Source organism: Phytophthora sojae, assembly GCF_000149755.1.
Source record: "Phytophthora sojae unplaced genomic scaffold PHYSOscaffold_2, whole genome shotgun sequence".
Classification (NCBI taxonomy): Eukaryota; Oomycota; class Peronosporomycetes; order Peronosporales; family Peronosporaceae; genus Phytophthora; species Phytophthora sojae.
Window position 1 is genome coordinate 1,030,878 of NW_009258116.1, and position 18,911 is coordinate 1,049,788.

General features: G+C 58.1%; 5 protein-coding genes across 5 annotated transcripts; 1 reads left to right on the plus strand and 4 right to left on the minus strand.

Annotated features, from left to right (window-relative positions):
* PHYSODRAFT_284697 (phosphatidylinositol 3-kinase tor2-like protein) lies at positions 1-9,885 on the minus strand (the record flags this gene model as incomplete). The annotated part of the gene is made up of 1 exon (XM_009520085.1): positions 1-9,885. One exon carries the CDS (start codon positions 9,883-9,885, stop codon positions 1-3), a length of 9,885 nt encoding a protein of 3,294 aa, XP_009518380.1.
* Positions 9,886-10,662: 777 nt separating this feature from the next.
* On the minus strand, positions 10,663-11,245 carry PHYSODRAFT_310652 (hypothetical protein; the record flags this gene model as incomplete). The annotated part of the gene is made up of 2 exons (XM_009520086.1): positions 10,663-10,931; positions 11,161-11,245. The coding sequence occupies 2 exons, from the start codon at positions 11,243-11,245 to the stop codon at positions 10,663-10,665; spliced, it is 354 nt and encodes a 117-aa protein (XP_009518381.1).
* Positions 11,246-11,936: 691 nt separating this feature from the next.
* On the minus strand, positions 11,937-12,895 carry PHYSODRAFT_353804 (hypothetical protein). The gene has a single exon (XM_009520087.1). The coding sequence runs from the start codon at positions 12,771-12,773 to the stop codon at positions 12,132-12,134; it is 642 nt and encodes a 213-aa protein (XP_009518382.1). The 5' UTR covers positions 12,774-12,895; the 3' UTR covers positions 11,937-12,131.
* A 1,950-nt stretch (positions 12,896-14,845) lies between these two features.
* Positions 14,846-15,565, plus strand: PHYSODRAFT_478091 (hypothetical protein; the record flags this gene model as incomplete). Its single annotated transcript, XM_009520088.1, has 1 exon — positions 14,846-15,565. One exon carries the CDS (start codon positions 14,846-14,848, stop codon positions 15,563-15,565), a length of 720 nt encoding a protein of 239 aa, XP_009518383.1.
* A 1,405-nt stretch (positions 15,566-16,970) lies between these two features.
* On the minus strand, positions 16,971-18,863 carry PHYSODRAFT_439672 (hypothetical protein; the record flags this gene model as incomplete). The annotated part of the gene is made up of 1 exon (XM_009520089.1): positions 16,971-18,863. A coding segment is annotated over one exon (1,893 nt), but the record flags the coding sequence as incomplete, so codon positions are not given.
* Positions 18,864-18,911: the final 48 nt, after the last annotated feature.

Here is an 18,911-nt window from a genome sequence, read left to right on the forward strand (position 1 = left end):
CTACCAGAATGGGCACCAGCCGATGTAGCACTGGCACAGGTTCTCGTGCGAAGTGGCTTGTGAGATGAGGCGCTGTACTTGTGCGCTCACGTCCAGCGGCTCACCACCCTCGCCTTCAAAGTCGCGTCCGGACAGCTTGGCCTGCACGCGGCGAATCACGGCCACAGCCTTCTCGTTCAGCGCCACTCTTGGCGCCGCGATGCCTTCGGGTCCCAACGCGCTCAGCAGCTCCCGCTCGCGGACGCTGCGGTTCGCGTGCAGGTCGTTGGCCACGGACGGCGGCACCGCGTCGGACGCCGGCGGGATCTGCGCCGCAGCCGTCACCGACACGAACGAAGTCGACGCTGCCGGGGCCATCCGAGGTGGCGGCCCCAGCGGCGTACCGGGCGGAGCTGGCTGCTGACCTTGGCCGCTCTCAGCGAGCTGCCGTTGCCGCATCTGCTGCTGCTCCGCTGCACGAGACTGCGCCTGGATCTGGGCCTGCGTGACGGAGAAACTGCGACTCAAACTCGAGTGGCCGACGCTGGACACGCTGGCCGCCAGCGACGAGATCTCGGCGTGGAGGTTCGTGGTTGTGTAGTCGATCTTCTCCACGACGTTGGCCTCCTCGTTCTCGTCGATGGTGTCTTCGCGAACTCGGTTCGCTGCCGGTGCGCGGGGCGGCAGTTTCCGCATGGGGAGAGGAATGGATTTGCTGAGACTCATGGGCCGCGACGACAGAGACGACGGGAGTGGAGGCTCGGCTTCCTTGGGTCCTGTACGTGGCGGAAGCTGGCGCGGGGTAGCCAGACTTCCGCTGACTTGACGGGGCACCGGAGGCTTGGCGCGCGGGGGAAGCTGACGCTGCTGCGGTGCTGCGGCCGCAGCTGCAGCAGCAGTCTCCGCTCGGGCTTCGGTAGCGCCAGTGTCTTCTTGCTCAGCATCCTTAGCGTCCGTCGATCCGTTCGCCTCTTGCTTCTCTTCAACGTTCTCCTTGCTGCCTTGCTCTTGCGACGACGCCGCGGCTGCATGCGGCAATGGTTCGTCCCGATCGTCAAGCAGCGTGGCGGTCGATGAAGGCACCGGGTCTGGAATCGAGATACTCTCGCTGCGACGATGCGGCAACTCCTCTTCAGCAGGACCATGGGTCGAGGCTTCTGATGGCCCGTGAGTCGAGGCCTCGGACGGGCCGTGGCTGGAGGCATCAGAACCATGAGTTGAGGCCTCGGACGGACCGTGCGTTGAATATTCCGAGGGGCCGTGAGATGAAGTTTCAGACGGGCCGTGAGACGAAGCTTCAGAGGGTTCGTAGTCGCTATCGCTGTCCATGCTCGACACCATAGACGACGATGCAATGCTCGATGCGACCGAGCTACTCGCGTGGCTGGACGCTGGCACATTAGTCGCTGAAAGCAAGCGCCAGTTGATCAGCGGGTCATGCACGAAGGCTTCCAGCATGGCCATGAGACTGTGCCGGTTCTCGCGCAGCACCGCCATCACGCTCTCGCACGAGAAGCGGAAGTTGCCTTCGATGCCACTCACCTCCATGGCATTCGTCAGCATACGCGTTAGGCGGAACGGGATCTTCTCCGGATACTTTTCACGATCCATGGCGACCTCGAAACAGTCACCGAAGTCGATGTGGACAATGGTTCCTGTGAACCGGTGTAGCATGAGATTGCTCGGGTGACGATCGCCCAGGCCGAGAATGTAGCCCACCATAGACATGACGGCCAGTGATCTGGTGTAGTTCGTTCTCCGATCCAGCCACACCTCCGAGTTCTCCGACTTCAACCACAACACCTTGTACAAATCTTGGCCTGCCGTATTCTCTAGCGCGTACTGGAACACCTCCACCTTCTCCAGCAGCGTCAGTGCGTCGTAGTCCGGGGCCATCTGCAGCATCAGGCGGTGCTCAATGTTCAGCAAGATCTTACGAGCTTCACGGTAGTCGCGGATGAGCTGGTGCAGAGTGTCACAGTGTGGCACCCAGCCCACAATACCGGCGTTGTCGGACAACGGGATAACAGGATATCGGTGGATCTTCAGGTCCTTCTTGGAAGTGTTACGATCGTTGATCAGCAGCGCGTTCACCAGGCCGAAGAGCTGCGTCACGCGCTCGTCCTGGCGCAAGTCTTCGTGGCCCTTGAGCAGGAACATGTACTCCAGTCCATTCGAGCCAACGATCGTAATGCGGCGCGGTCGCTGCTTACTTGTAATCACCGCCACCGTCGGCAAGAAGCTGCCGATCTTCACGATAGCGTGGCCAGCACGGTACGTGCCTGGCACGGCGAGCTGTAGATTCCTTGCTGACAGCAGGTTAGGCGACACAACCTGCAGCTCCAGAGTCGTGATCTGTGGTAGCTGCTTGTTGATGCGCCGGAAGACGTGGTAGTAGAGATCCCAAGCGCGATTCAGGTCCGACTCGTTGCGCCGGTTACTCAGGAACCGCTGCAGCCACTCGTTGGCCTCGCGTAGATCCCGGCCGAACGCGCCGTGGAAGCTCACCTCTCGTAATGTCTCCGGGCCACGCTCCATCATAGCGTGCAGCGGCCGAAGGACCTCCGCCATGCCATCCACGTTGTGCTCACCAAAGTACAGGCGCGAAGCTTCCTCCAGACCTTCGTGCCACATCTCGTGCCACAAAATAGCGACGCGGATGAGTTCGCGACTCACGAGCAACGCCTCATCCACAAGCTCCACGTAGTTGGTGCGCATCGTGCTCATGATGGCCTCGGCGGCCTGTTGTCGCTCGCTCACCGACGACTTCAGCGCCACAGACAACGGGTAAATGAGAGCGTGGGGGTGCTGCTTACCCACCGCCACAAGCAACCGATGTAGTTGCTTCTGGATGCGCGGGTACGGCGTGTGAATACGCGCGATCAGTTGTGGAATGACAATGAGCCACGTCTCGATGCTTACAGCGCGGAAGCCCTTCTCCAAGGCTGCGTGCACGTCCGTGCGGTGGCCGTGGGCGAACCACAGCGTCAGAACGCGTAGAATATCCTGCTGCACATTGGCAGCCCATCGACTGCGCCCCAACGCCACCGACCGGAAGAAGCCCTCGATTGCAGGCGCGATGTACGGCGCCACGGATGCGGACGCTGCGACTGCTGAGGCCGTTGCATTGGCTGAGATGTGCTGGCTGTGTGTCGAATGCTCCACGACTTGGAAGTTCATGAGCGCCCAGGCGTGCCACGCTTTGTAGCTGCGCGGTTCCAGCTCTGTACACAGCCGCAACGAAGACAAGACGCTCTCCACAGGCACGTGCTCGATCTGCTGGTCATGAACGGCCAGTTGCCACTCCGCCATCTTCAAGTGGCACTTGACAAGCAGCTCCTCTTCTTCACTCCTCATCGGCATCATTGCTGGTGCTGGGGACGGCATTCCGCCCATTCCGCCCATTCCGCCCATTCCGCCTGGAACTTGCGAACGGTGGCGCGCCATTGACGAAATACGGACGACCAAGCGGTGCAGGTCCGACAGAGCTTCCTGCTTCTGTCCAGCAGCCCACAGGTGCTTCAGGTAGGCAAATGCAACACGGTTGTGATCCTTTTCACCGAATCCGAAGGATGGGGCCGCTCCTGAGCTCGACGGCGCCACGCTGAGCATCTCAGAGATATCAGTGCCGTTGGATCCAGCTCCGCCGTGCACGTGCAGCGCGTTCGTGAATACCTTCAACGAGAGCGAGAGATTTCCGGACTGGCGACACAGACTGGCAAACTGCAGATAAGTGTCGATGTCTTCATGCGGAGACAAAATCAAAGCGCGGACGACGATCAACTGCTGCCACACTTCAACCACACGCTTGCAGCCGGAAAGCCGGTCGCGCCACATGCGCATGAGGTGACGCTTGTACCGAGCTGCCTCCTCGCCCTTAGAGATCTGCGCGCGGAGCTTCTTGTACGTCACGACCTCCTCCAACTCGCTCAGCTGCTGCAGAGTCACCATGCTGCGGTAGGCGCGGCTGTACGACTCGCCAACAAGAGCGCCGAGCTTCGTGTCAAGCGTCTTCCGCGTCGCATCAATCAGTGTCGCCGCTTGCTCGAAGTTGCCTTGGTGTACCGCCAGCACTGACTGATACAACGAGAGCTCGGTAACATCTTCATCCGCACCGAACATCCCATGACCATGGCTGTGGCCGTATCTGTAACCGTGTCCATTAGCAGCCCGAGAAATGACGGCGCTATTGACGTTGCTTGAGTCATTCTGTGCCGCACACTCGGTCACATATTGAGTCATGCTGTCCCATTGGGATAGGCACCAGCTAGCGCGCGCGCCTAGCATCGCCACGCGCTTGAGCGCAGTCGCTTCGTCTCCACGGTCGTCTCCAGCTTGGTAAGCTGAACCAGAAGAAGACGGGGGGCCTCCAGCTGACGCCAAAGATGAAGACGATCCGTAGCCGCTGCTACCACGACGTAGGAGGCCCGGATTGCCTCGGCTGGAACCGGTAATGGAACTGCTGGACGCAGCACGACCAGCAGACAACGGACGGGCTCGGGAGGGCGGTGCGCTGGTTCTGTTTGCGTTGCGTTCTGGTGAGCGCAGAGCACTCCAGACTTGAGTGGCCAGCGCACTCAGCTCTTCCCACTTGCCAAGTGCTTCCAGACACCTCATCTTTCCTATGCAAACCTCGATATCCAGGCCTTGGTTTTCTCCACCGTGCTGCTGCGCATACTGAAGCCGCCTGTCGTATAACGCAAGCGCTGCCTTCCAATCCTGCAGCTTTTCGAACCACGTCTCCTTCACTTGGATGACGCGACTGTGGTGCGCTTGGGCGTACTTCAGAATTCCCACTGCAGCCTCCGGCTGGCCAAGCTGGTTGTTGATCGAAATCAGCGCCTCAATGCACGTGCTAGGCGAGGTGTGGAATTCCAGCTCCTTGTAGTGTAGCGCCTTGGCGTACGCGTGGCATTTCTGGGCCAACTCGCCTAGCTCGCGAATGTCGATGGGCAATGCCTCAACGTCGTGTTCCATGAATTCGGCCAGGTTCAACAATGTCTGCAAGATCTCGGCCGGAATCGTGTCGCTCTGGAAGGCGGTCTCCAGCGCTCGAACCAGATAGTCCTGGTACTGCTCGTACAACTCGTTCCAGCATGATACGAACGCCGGATTGAACAGCGCGCGAGCCAGTGGATTGTAGGCCTGGGCAAGCGCACAGCACGAACGCAACGCAGCACTTGGAGACTCACGAAGCAACTCAATGGAGAAGCGCCTCATCCACTCTAACCAGTCCTCCTTCGTGCTGCGCTGGGAGGCCTCCCACGCTCGCCGCAAATTCTGCTGGTTGACGTGCAGCCGTGCATTTGTCGGTGGAGACGGAGCTGGGGTCGTCGACGCAGCCGTCTGTGCCTGCAGCTCGCTTGAGAATTTCCGTAGAGTAGGCGTCATGAATGCCGAGTCGTCCAGGAATGAACGAGGCACTCGTGCGCCGCGACGCAAAGTCTCCAGCGACTGCGCGATCCGCTGCACCATAGCTTGAGGGGCCGACGAAGGGCTGCTGCCTTCAGGAACGTTCGCAGCTGTGGTGAGATTGCCCCGGTGAGAGAATGGGAGCGATGCGATGATCTGCTGCAGCAAAGGCTCGAAACTCAGGATTTCGCCCTGCAGTTGAAAGACCAGAGCGCCTAGCGCATACAGCATCACTTCAGAAAAACGTGTAGCCTCCGTCTTCGTAGTCGCAATTCGAGCTGCTGCCGCTCCAGCAGCTCCACTTCCAGGTGGTCCAGACACGTTCGCGCCAGCACCCACGCTGATAGCTGTACTGCTACTTGATCGGCTGAAGAAGAACGCTCCCTTGGCTGATACCTGGGAAGCTACACGAGCAAGAGGCTGCAGCAATCGCGGCCCCGCATACTGCTCGAAGTTGGCTACCACGCAGATGCGTGCCAACGCGTAGATCGTAGTGATCTTCACTTCAAGCGGCGTATCCAAGCTCTCCATCAGGTGCACAAGGGCTGGCACGAGCAAGTACACATAATCCTCCACAGCGTCGCCGAATACAATCAGCGACTGAACCACTTGCACCTGGATCGCTGCTACCGCTACAGCGGTACTCCCATCCGTGCTGCCGTTCTGAACGATATCATACGTACTGGACACGAGGGTGTGGTCGCTGGTCCCGCTGGATGCACTGCCATTGCCTTGTCCGTGGAGGTCCGCGCTTCCGCCAGCCCCATCTACAGAACTCTGCGTCGTCGCACTACCTGAGTTTGGTCCAGACAGTTCTCCGTCAGCGCCACCCAAACCAAATTGAGGCTGAAGAACTTCGAGCAGCTTAGGCAGCAGTTTTGGGAAGTACTGCGTCCGGAACTCGTGCGGCGCGGCTTGCGAGATATTCTCCACTAGTCGCACAATCTGCGGCAGGTGGGATCCCCAGAAGCGCAGCGCCAGCACCATAATCGGCGGAAAGAATGGCTTCATATGTGCGTTAACGATGGAAATAAGCGTCGTGAGCTGCAAGAACAGCGACTCGCGTAGTCGTGGCTCGCCGCGTGCCAGCACTCGCAGGAAAGGTGGCAAGATGTACTTGAGGAACGGCACACACTGCGTGCTGAGACTCTTGAAGATGAACATGATGGCTTGGATAACACCGTGATGATGAGCGTTCAACGACGGCTCACGAAGAATGCGCAGCAGAGCGTGGATGGCCACCGTCGGGAAGTACGCCTCCGAAGCTGGGGACAGCTCCGTAGGATCAAGCTCCAACTCGCTGTCCATCAGCGAGCTCTCGAAGTCGAACGCTTCGTCGCTTAGGCTCATTCCGATGGAGCCAACTTGGCGTTTCTTGCGCGAAGAGGACGTCAACGATGACAAAGAGGCTCCAGCAGAGACTCCAGTGGCACCGCTCGCTGGGTGGGAGGATTGTGATCCAACTCCTAACGTCCCAGCGGCTGCAGCTGCATCAATCTTTCTGGTGCCAATGGGCGCAGCAGTGAATAGCTGCAGCTCAATCTGCTGCTTCTCATCCAGGGCGTCACTGGTAGCCTTGCGATCGAAGCTTGCAAGGTTGATCGTCACGCCGAGTGCCTTTAGGTCCAGATCCAGCGTCGGGTACTGGGAAACTAGCGTACCAGCCATCGACTTTGATACACCTAGCGTCGCGCTGTCAGCATTCTTTTCCTCGTCCTCCTTAGTTATTGAGGTATCAGCTGTGGATGCAGCTTCGTTGGCCTGCCGCAGTGATGCTCGCGAGATACAGAGCTTATACTTGTACGGATCCAGCGCTCCAAGAATACCGATTGTTCTCATCGCCTCGCGCCGCAAGGACCACGGACTGCCTACGCTGTGGTGCAGGAGGCTCAGAAAGATCTCCAACAACTTGGGTGAGGCCAAGTACGGACGGACAACACAACCTGTGCTGCCAGCAAGCTGGCCTAACGTCTGCAACGCTACTTGGCGCTTCTCAATCGACGAATGATCTTGCAGGGTGTGGATAATAAGCGGGAAAAGATACCGTTCGTACGCAGCGATCTGTGTCCGCGATACCAACGCCAATTCACCCAGAGTCACCAAGACCGCCATCGTCAACGGGGCATTTCCACGCACAAGAATCGGTAGCAGGACTTCCAGGATACGCACAACGTACGGGTCCACCAAATGCTGAGCACCACGAATCAAGTGGCCCAAGAGACGAGTGCTGTCCTCGCGCATTCGTAGGTCGGAGGTGTGCTGCAGCTCTGTGACCAACTGGATCAGCACGCGGCGTAACGATGGCATCACAAAAGCCGGGTTACGTGGAGCTAACCGTTCCAGCAACTGCATCGCGCGTTCGCGGATGTTGGCGTTCTCGTCATTAAGCAGCAAGAACACCAACTTCAAGTGGGTTTCCTGGCTCAACAGCTCATCAAATCGCGCATCCAATGACTCCACAACACTCCTTCGCACTGCCACATCCATATCCGAGATACCAACTTGAAGCAACTGTGTGAGTACAAGATCGATGACTCGGCCACTTGGTCCACGCTTCTTCACGTGCCTCCACGAAGACATCAGTGCTGTGTCGGGTGAGTCGGGCGACGGAAGCAGCAGTTTACTGCACGTGATCACCGCCTGCTTCCTGATCCTGGCGTCCGGGTTCTTCAGATACAGCGCGACGCAGTCGCGGACGAACGGCAGGAGACAGAAACTGCCACTGAAGTCGAAGCAGCTCAGAGTCCGCAAGGATAGCAGGATAGTATCAATCTCGTCGCCAGTCTCGCCCTTGATCATCAACGACCCACTCGTGCTCGCTGGGTCGTCCTCTACACTCGAGAAACCACGCTTCATCGAAGACAAAATTGCCTGCACGGCTGTCTGCTTAACGGGAGGAGCTTCGCTTGCAGTATCGTAGTATGGTGCATCCAGTCCCAGCTCACTTCCATCTCCGTTCGTCGCGCCACCTGCTCCGCCACTGCTTCCAGGAGGATACGCCGTCCCAGCACTGCCTAGTGAGAACGGCGTGCCCCGCAGAATCCCCGAAATCTCGTTCAGTAGTCGCTCTTGCACATACGGAAGAGCGCTCGGGACGCTGGCAACCACTTCAGCAAGGGAATCAATCAGCTCGTCGCTCAAGCCGCCAATCATCATGGTCTCTAATACTCCGTCTTGGAACAGGAATGGCTCGAACCGCGGCCCCAATGCACGCGACATATTGGCCACGCACGTGAGAGTCTGGACGCAGAACAGCTTGTTCCTTGCTCGCTTGCGCTTGCTCCCTGTATGCGGTGCCAGTGATTCCTTGACGAGTTTGAGAATAGGAGGGAGGTGCGGCAGCAAGGCCTCACCCACGGCCAATGACAGTCTCCCCATTGCCAAGAAGGCCACGCCGCGTTCTGAAGGTGGCGACGAGTACTCGAGGATCCGCTTGGTCAAGTGGGCCACACAGACGTCCAGGTAGTACTGCACGAAAGCTCCGGGGCAAAATTCGGCCAGCTGCGGCAGCAGCCTCGACACCGCGCGGCTCACGAGCCTCTCTTTGGCGTTCTTGTACATCAGCACCGTATCGCACACCTCTCGGAATCTCGGCACCATGAACCTGCCCGTGTTGGCGATGAGCTCTCCGATCACGAGCAGCGAGCCATGAGCACACTCCCACGAGGCCAACGCCTGGCCGTTGCTCGTCGGCGCTCCAGAGCTTGATCCCGAATTCGATGAGCTGCTGGGCCGCAGGGCCAGGCCTTCAAACACTTGGTCGTACACCTTGCAGTACCATTGCACGCGATGCCTAGTCTGTCTCTTGGTGATCAGCTGCAGGCATGCGGCCAGCGCGCTGGTGGCGGCCTCTCTGATCTCGACTCGCGGGTCCCTCACCGCGCCCCAAATGCTCTGGAAGAACGTGGTCAGGTTCACGTGGAAGAGCGTGGGCGCGGCCTGGGCCAGCTCTCGGAGCACGAAGCAGGCCGCGAGTCGCCGCTGACTCACGAGCGCCTCGTACCGGGCCGCGAGCGTGCCGGGCTGGCCCTCCTGAAGCCACTCGAAGGCCCGCTTGGCCTCGAAGTCCACGAAGCTGGCCACCAGCGTGCCGCTCACGCTGGACGCGGCCAGCTTGCCCATGGCCGAGGAGGCCGCCAGCAGCGCGTTGCGACTCGTCTGCGGCTGCTGCAGGAAGTAGCGCAGGTAGTTGACGAAGCGGATGAACTGGTCCTCGTTGGACACGTCGATGAGCCGCTCGATGGCCAGCAGCGCGCCCAGCTGCGCGCCCTCGGACGAGCCCTTCTGCAGCAGCTTGTAGAGCTGCGGCGTGAGCTGCCCCAGCGCCTTGGCGAAGCGCTCGGCCGACAGCTGCCGGCTCAGAGCGGCCACGGCCACGTACAGCTCGGCCACGCGCGCGCGGCGGACGGAGGCGTCGGCCACGTCCAGGCGCTGCACGAGGGACGCGAGCAGCGCCTCGACGTGCTCTCGGTCTTGTGTCGGCTGGAACTGCATGCTCTAACGCGGGCTGTAGAGGGGTTTGTAGGCGGCCGAGACGCGGAGGTGGAAGCGCAGCGTCTCCTCTTTACGATGCACTGGTTAAACGGGACGAGAAGCGGCGGGAAGAGGGGGAAATGCAGCGCCGAAGACGACGCCTCCACTTCCTCCGAGAGGAACTTGGCAGCCGTGGACGTGATATGCGGCCGGATGGAGAAGCGGATACAACGCACAGGTGCCATTTTGGACGAATCAAAGCACAGAGAATCTACGAATGAAGAGGCGAAGAGAGGAGCTTATAAACCAAAGACCAACGAGGACACCGAGCCGCATTACAGATACCGAGGTGTCCTCAGCGGCAACATAGACTCCAGCGCGGTGGATGCACCACGTTGCATTAAAGCAACCAAGTTGAACGCAACTGCAGTTACTTCATCCTGGCTATACATCCTAGGTCCGACAGCTTCTCGTCGACACTTTCCGCCTGAGCCTTGAAACCTGCAAAAGTGCACGCGCACCAACAACCTGCTACTCCTGTATCACCACCAGCAGCACCAACACGCAGCGAGGCACGGCCTGCGGCGCACCAGCACAATAAGAAAATTGCCCTGCAAGACGACGCATGGGCACTGAAGCTGAAGCTGAACAAAATGGGATAATTGGGGGCACGGGTCGTAGCAGAACGCGGCGTTGAAACTTGCATTAAGCTAGTACCGAGCCACACGGGAAGAAAGGACCTCGGAACCGAGTGTTCCCCTCAAGCGCAGGTGAAGACGATCGAAGCTGACAGGACGCTTAGGCCGACTTGCTCTTCTTGAGCTTTTCCATCAGCACCTTCTTGACGATCTTCTGCTCCTCGATCAGGAAGGCACGCACAATGCGCTGGCGCACGCAGATGGCGCAACGCGAGCCGCCGTAGGCGCGCGACACGGTGCGGTGGGTCTTGCTCACGTTCTTGTACTCCTTCGACTGCAGGTGCTTGATGCCCTTCAGCGACTGCTTGCAGTCACCGCACTTGGGGCCGGCAGCACGCTTCTTGCGGTACTGGGCGACAAGCTTGCCACCTGGTGGCGATGAACAACACACAGCAATATAGACGGTCAATAAGGTGCTGCTCCTGGATAGGGTTGGATGGGGGGGGGGCATTGGGCATTGCACTGGCCAGCCCCGGCCAGAGGTTCCTGTATCTCTCTCTGTCCGTTCGGCTCCGCTATTGCGTCCGATGCGTACGCGGGGCTGATTCCTGTGCTGCAATGCGCCGCTGCTATCTGCTGCTGCTGCTGCTGCACGTACCGGGGGTCTTGACGGCCTTGATGCCGTTCGACCGGGTGGCGTACGAGTGGCGGCGGCGGTAGGTGATGCGCACGTTCTTGACCATCGTGGATGCCTTTAGCTCTGGTTCCTATCTCCCGTTCTGATGGAATGACCGCACAGGCGGTGGCGGCGCGGCGCCCAGCAAGGCCCGAAGCCAGTCGTTTTCGAGCTGTGTGGACCACGCCAAGATTTCGAAACCTTATACCGCGAGAATGGGATCTGGCAGGTGCACTTGCACTGTTTGCGTCGCGTATAGTGAATGGCAGTGAGGTGGACTTAATCCAGTTTAACAGGGAATTGTGCGAACTTAGCAGTTGGAAATGGCTGCACTCCACAGCGTTGAAGTGGGATATGCAGCGTGACCTGAGACCGGCCAAGATCGCCAGCCAGTATGGGTCCGCCACCATGAATGGCTTGGAGCTGGTCGAGTTTAAATGATGCTAGTGACGGCTGCGGCGGGGCTGTTGCCGTCCACAAGCGGGGACTGACGAGCGCGCGCAGATTTAGCATGTCCGTGGCAGGCCACTCGCATTGAGAGTCCCAACTTGGGACTCCCAAGCGCGGCTGGCGTCGCCACGTAGCGTTGGAGGCCGGTGGAACTGGGTGACTCGAGCACATCAAAATTTAAAGGGCGTTTCGTTTGACGGCGCACGTGAATCCTGGCGCGGCATCGCACGCGATGTGTCCGAGGCTCGGAGCAACCCATGCTCGCAGATGGTCTGCCGGCACGCAAGTGGAAGCAGGCAAGAGGGATACACGTGGAAATGGATTCTGCAATATAGTTATACACCGCTCGCGCCTCCTCTCGTCTTCCTTGGCCGCGAACGTTCGAGGCAGTGCAGGCAACTGCGGCCTGCTGCGATACAGTCGATCGGGGAAACACGCACACATCAAGGTGATGATCACCACCCGTCCAGCTCCTTGCTCCGAGCTCGCTCGATTCCCCCGCTTCACGGCGCCGGTGGGGCCACCGACTGCGGCTGCAGCTCGACGGCGCGGCCCCTGAACAGCAGCCGCTTGTCGATCTGCAAGTCCAGATCCATCTTGCGGTTGCGGAGCTGCTCCGCACTCTTCTTCCTCTTGAGCAGCGGGCGGATCGGCAGCGTCCAAATCGAGCCGCCCTTGCCCTTCGTGGAGCGCGCGCGGCCTCGGCCACTCCCACGCATCGAAACAGGCATGGTCACCGTCGCCCCCTCAGTGGGTGGCAACGGGGCCGAGTGCGGTCGGCGTGACGCGCGGCCAATAGCGGCCAGCGCAACGACGGCCTCCGCTGGCTCCCGCGGCTGCGAGGCCGTCGCAGGCGCAGCAACTTCAACAACTGCTTCGTTGTTGAACACCAGCGTCTCGCACACGACGCAGACCTTCTGCGGCTTGTCAAGGCCGTAGCGCAGCACGGGGCGGCGCGTGCGGCTCGTGCACTGCAGGCAGCAGCTTTCGCGGCACTGGCGGCAGTGGTGGCGACGCCTGTGCAGCGCCTTGCCGAACTTCTTGCCGCACACGTAGCAGCCGGCGCTCTTCGAGAAGGGCGGGACGGCCACGCTCCCCGGAGCAACCGCGACGTTGCGCCTTGCCTCAGCGCGAGCTCGGCGCATCTGGCGGCGGTGGCGCCGCGCGCGAGCCTTCTCGGCCTTGCGCGCGAGGCGGATGCGCGTCTTGGAGGCCTTCTTGGCGGTCTCGACGGCCTTCTGGTGGCTCTTGCGCGCCTCCTTCTGCTGCTTCTGCTGCAGCTTCTCGACGCGCTTGGCCTCCTTGTCCTGCTGCTTGAGGCGCGCCTGCTGCGCCTTGTGCTCCTTGGCCGCGTGCTTGCGCTGCGCCTTGGCCACGCGCTCGAGCTCCTTGAGCACGCGCTGCTGCGCCTTCTCGGCCTCGGTCTTGCGGAGCTTGAAGAACGCCATCGCCGACGCTGGGGGACTGGGACGACCTGCGCGCGAGCCGGCAAATTGCCAAATGAGGGCGAGCGAGAGCGGAACTGGCGGCGCTCGATGGATGGAAGGAGGCAAAGGAGGCAACGGTTGCCCTGTACACTCGCAGATCAGGGATGGGGGCGGACCATCCACTTCAACATTGTCTAGTCTGACGGGGTATCTTTGATTGGAGGTCTTTGTACTGAGGTTTAGTATGTTAGGATTTTTTGTAAATATTAGAAAATGAAGGGAAGTCCCGCCCGTTAAACGCCACCTTACCACCGGGGTCAACGCGCCTCTATCGGTCTCCGCCGGGGAATTCGTCGCGTGGGATTATGGTGCTGTGGCTGAAAATCAACGGCAGAGCCGTGGCGATGCGAGATGCATCGATCGATCGAGAATGCATCACCTGATTCCGGCGAGTCAGGCTTGATTGAGTCCATGTAAGAGAGAGTCTGCTGTCCGTACTGTAGGTTTCCATTAAATGAGGTCGCGCAGTTTCGGATACGTCAACGTTTTCAACACGCGGCGCTCATAGCGCACCTTGCCTTTCCTATCGGGAGTCGATACGGCAGCCCCGAAAATATCTACGAGCTATTCACCACTTTAACTTCTGTAGTTTATCTATTTAGCGGCTGAGCTATTTAGGCTTCTTGGAGAGCTTGACTCAATCCCAACTTCCACGTACGAACTGTATCAAGAATCTGTGCTAAAACTATTTTGGACAACGAGAAACACATGTGCACCAAAGTTCGTTCTGACCGTCCGTCCACACGTCCTCGCCCTGCAGCGACTGTCAGTTCGTTTTCCTCTCTCCTATTCGCCTCGTTGTCGAACAAAAGATGCCTCCGACAGCCTCCTCAACCCCGCCCCAAGACGCAGCTCTACCGATCGATACGCACATAATACAGCCGATGATATCCCACCAAACCAAGTCAAATATGAATGAAAAGCGTCGTCGATTCACCGGCGACTGGAGCAATATGGCCCACCCCCGACCAAGTACCAGCCCGATCAAACTCAACACGTCGGACCCTCGACACTCGTTTCGCTACGCAGCGACGCCCCGTGCTTCGCTCGGTTTCCACCAGCACGACAGTCGCCGAATCTTTGACGATGACTTTCTGGAGGAGCTACGACAACAGCGCGCTCGATCGGCCAACAGCCGGCGTCGACCGAGTTTGTCCGGACAAAAGCAGTTCCAGATCCAGCAGAGCACGAGGTTCTCGTTCGCGCGGTCATTGAAACATTTCCGACGACGACTGTACTGGCAACTCGTCGCTTTGAAGCTGCCGATGTCGCCCGAGGGCTGGGCGCGGAGAGTCCAAGAGATTGTGCTGACGGGAGTATTGGGGTTTGAGGTTTTCTACATCCCATTCGCGCTGAGTTACCTGTCCGACCCGGAGGAATCGGCGGGCTATCAACGTATTGCAGTGATGATCAACATTGCAGTGGAGATTCTGCTGGTAACGGGCATCGCGTTGAATTTCAACACGGCCGTCTACGACAAACCTTCCAAGCACTCGCAGCTCGTTACATCCAGGCGGCAAATCATACGCCGGTATCTGAGCGGGTTGTTCGCCGTAGATTTACTCGGCTCTCTGCCAGTGGAGTGCATCTCGTACATTGCACGAGAAGATGGGGACACTCGATCTTTATTGGAGCTCAGCCCGACCATCTACATCGTCTGTCATTTGCTCCGATTCCTGCGTCTCCCGCAGCTTTTCCGGTTGAGAAAATCTTCCTGGATGCGAATCATCATGGTGGCCGTAAAGTCGAGAAGCGGGGCCTGGTGTGGCGCATTCCAACCAGTAATTATCACGACAGTAAAGCTCGGCGCTGGAGTTATCGTCGTGGCTCACTACTTAGCGTGTCTATTGCGAGGACTTCACTTGGCGGACAACTTCAACCTTTTGGCTGAATCAAGTACCCTATCAGCGCTTTACACAACAAACCTCCGGCATGTTATGGTGGGGATGTTTGGGGGTGGCGATGGGGGAGACCACTGCGTGAAGGACTCGTTCTGCATCTTCCTCGTGCTTGTGGGTCTGCTGATCATGGCCCTCGTCGTTAGTAGAATGGCTGCCGTGGTCATGGATTTGCAATTCACCAGTGACAAAAAGTACACACAAAACTTGCGTCTTCTCACCTGCAGAATGGACAAATTGAAACTACCGTCAGAACTTCGGGGTCGAATACATCGATACTATGACCACGTTTGGAACGAGTACGACTCAATGGATGGAGACATCATGGAATTCACGAGTCGGCTGCCTCGTCCTTTGGCATTGGAGGTGCTACTTCATCGGTACTTGGATCTCGTTAGTGGACTCGAATTCTGGGAGGATTGCAGTCCGGATTTTCTGTCGGCGTTAGTTCTCAGCATGGATATCCGCGTTTTCGCCCCGGACAACTACATTGTGCGCGAAGGGGACATTGGGTCGGAGCTGTATATGATCCACCGCGGTTTTGTTGAGTAGACTGGCGCTGAGAATGTGGTTCAGCGACTCACACGGGGCGGAGCGTTCGGTGAAATTGCGTTGCTACTCAACTACCATCGAGACACTTGCGTTCGCGCTGTCACCTTTGTGGAGAGCTGCGTGCTCAGTCGCCGCAAATTTTACAAGATCATCTCGCGATACCCAGGTACCCGACGGCGTCTAGTGGTAGCACTACTAACTGCAGGCTTTCGCTCTAAGGAACATCCGGAGCTTTGGCAGCATGCCAGACAACTCTCAGAGCGGAGCTCTAGTGGTGCCGACCAGTCTGACGGGGATGTGCTGAGCTTAGTTGAGTCTGGACTATTTGAGACGCAGTTGAGTTGCAGCGATGCAGCCGGAATGCTGGTGGATTTGATGCAGCTCGACAAAGGTCCATGGGAGAGTATAGAGCTGTTACCGAACAGGGACGCCTTGCAAGCAGATAATAGCAAGGTTTGGCCCGACATCCCGAACTGGCCTACACCGACAGTTGGCGATCAAATTGTGCAGCTTCTGACATTGCTGACCAAATCCGTTCGACGACTGGAGAGTGAGCTCGGTATCGTCAAAGAAGAAATCAAGGGAGTCAAAGAGAAAATGAATTTGCATGGACCTGGTTTGGATCAAAACTCAATTGAATTGACGTTGCCGACATTGACGTTGCCGACATTGCCAGTTCGAGTTAAAGTTCATGATTTGTGGTGGATCCAAGCATTCTCCCCGGCGACCCAAGTATAACGGCTACATCTCAAGCCACCAAGTTCACTGGCTCATTCAAAGTTCAGCCTCGACTATCTCAATTCCATCGTACAACGTCCACGCCGGATTCCCCCGTGGGTGAAGCAATTCGACCGTCTATCAAAATCCGATCCAGTAGTCTATCTATCGGTGATAGACGCAGCTCAGTGATCGCCGATCTTGCGAAACTGAACGAAGATGAAGAGGATGGCTACAGTGCAAAGCCCAATGCTTCTGCGCATATCCCGAAAACTGCACGACAGAGACGGATGAGTAGGTGGTAACATATCGATGAGGAAAAATGTAAATACATCGCTGTATCTGTTTAGTTAAATGGACACACAGAATGCACGAGAGCGGAGTTTAGATGGCATCTAGCAAAAGTATCTGCTCGGAGAGCGAAATCGCCATACTAAGCCGCTCTTCCAGAGCAGCAAAGCGACTATTCTTGTTCTTGTACCGGGATCCATAATATCCGTACCGCGATAGTCGGTCCTATCGAGGCCTTCCTGGTGGCACGAGATCCGTTTAGCAGCTCATGAATTTGGTCGAGTGGTTGGATGGGGCCCGACGTACCAGTATCCATAGTCGCGATTGTGAGCTCCATTTACTTGACCACGACTAAGCGTTCTCCTTCGCCCCCCCCCCCCCGACTGAGTAGTGTTACGGCATTCCGCTCGAGAATACACGAAGCTGCTTCTGCGAGCTTCATCATCCGCCAGTACTGCGACCTCGTGATTTGGTGCGGCTTAGCATCGAGGCAGCACAACGCTCCAACGACGACCTTGTCAGGTTCACCTGGTCTTCCCGACTTCATCACAGAGCTAACGGACACTGGAAATCCTGCGTAGAAGCGCAAGCTTCGCATGGTCACGGGTGCGGTGTGGTAGAATCTCATGTCTGCCTCGGCGTGGCGCACGAGCAGTGGCTGGTCGTCCATGACGAAGTGCTGGCAGAACGTTTGTTCGCGTGGATTGCCACTACCAACGTCCCAATTTTCGGGGTCATTGGTCGCAAGGAGCGTCACGATTTCGCGCTCTATGAGGGTGATGACACTGTGTGGACAGCTCATTTCGGCGGCTGCAAGGGTGCAGATGGCGTTCAATTCGGGGACGTTGAGGACTTCGTGAAGCTTGAAGAGCTCGATAGCAGCCAAGCGGGCGTCTTCGTTCACCGGGACGGGATAAACAATCGACTCGGGTGGGTCGCTCGAGTCGATGTTGCTCGGAATCACTGCAGGTACCATCGGGTACGGACGACTCTCGGCACTCGCAAGTTTGCACTCATTCGGATTCTCTGGACACGCAGATACGTCGAGTGCTTGATGTGCAGCCATCATCCAGCCCCCATTCTCGGCGCCAGTCTCCTCTTGGTCGGTGGTTAAAAGTTGGTTCAGCACTTTAAGCGCTGCAGCTCGACGGTTTGATGCGGCATCGATTGGCTCGTTCCCCACGATTTGGCCTAACAACTCGGCAAGTTTTGCCGTGGAGGCCGTGGAGTCCCCAGTCTTGAAGAAATCCTGTCGCAAGATGGTACTTTTGGCTAGTTTTTCCGTCGAGGCTGGATCGGGGAGAACTCTTTCCGGTCCAGGCTGCACGGTAAGCATATTGTCGTAGTTGCAGGCCACAACACTCTCCACACAGCGAGCACAGGTCGAAATGGCGGCCATCCGACCATTATGAGTCGCGATCTTTTCCGAGGATAAGCACGACAAGCACACGCGGTAGCCACACAGGTAGCATTTACTCTGTGGAATGAGCTGGACGAAGCGATTCAGCCTTCGAGTGCAGCACGTACAGCGAGTATTACGCACGTCGATGGCTGAATGATCTGCGGGTTCTTGCAGTCCAAATCGACGTGAACGGACAACATGCAAAAGCTGGGAGATACCACGAGCGAGACGAAGTAAGCGGGCCTGGGTGGCTTTACGGGCTACAACTCGAGTGCGCTTGACGCTCTCCGTGTTGCAGTGATAACATGCGTGGAAGATGACGCGCAGGTTCCGACTTCCTGGTATTCGCTCGACTTGGTACGCAGCAGTCACGTCACGTAGTTGAGCGACACCTTTGCGATCGACGAGTTCTGGAAGAGATCGTGCTTGTTGGGCGGATAATGACTTCTGGATAATGGTCAAGCTCTTGGAGTTGGAGTTAAGCCTCCATTGCAGCAGTTCAGCGAAGCACCACTGCTCATTCTTGCCCAGAATGTCGGTGCGAGCGAAGTTGGACGTCTTCACAGCCAAATGCGAGCTCTGAGACTGTTGGATGTGAGGCACGGAGCCGGCGATGAATGCATTCCCATACAATCCCTTCATAGCGGCGTTGTGTAGCGATTCCGTGGTGGTTCCCAGTATAACGCCCACCTCCTCAACACTTGCATCCAGGTGAGCAACGACCAGCACCTCATCCTCACGCTTGAGCATCGTAAACGTCGAGGAGTGCTGGAGCCGCTTCCATTGCGATAGGCTGGGCGACTGCGCCAGCTCGACCAAGGCGGCAAAATCCACTCCAGCACGTTGCGCTTCGACCTCAGCGCGCAAGGCAAGGCTGACAGGTCGAGGGAAGGCTCGCCGCTCCACGAGCTTGGCACGGAATCTGTGCTTGCGGAC

What these genes read in the sequence shown, in the direction of transcription:
- PHYSODRAFT_353804 (XM_009520087.1), bottom strand. Translation starts at nt 12,773, where the DNA reads ATGCGCCGAGCTCGCGCTGAGGCAAGGCGCAACGTCGCGGTTGCTCCG.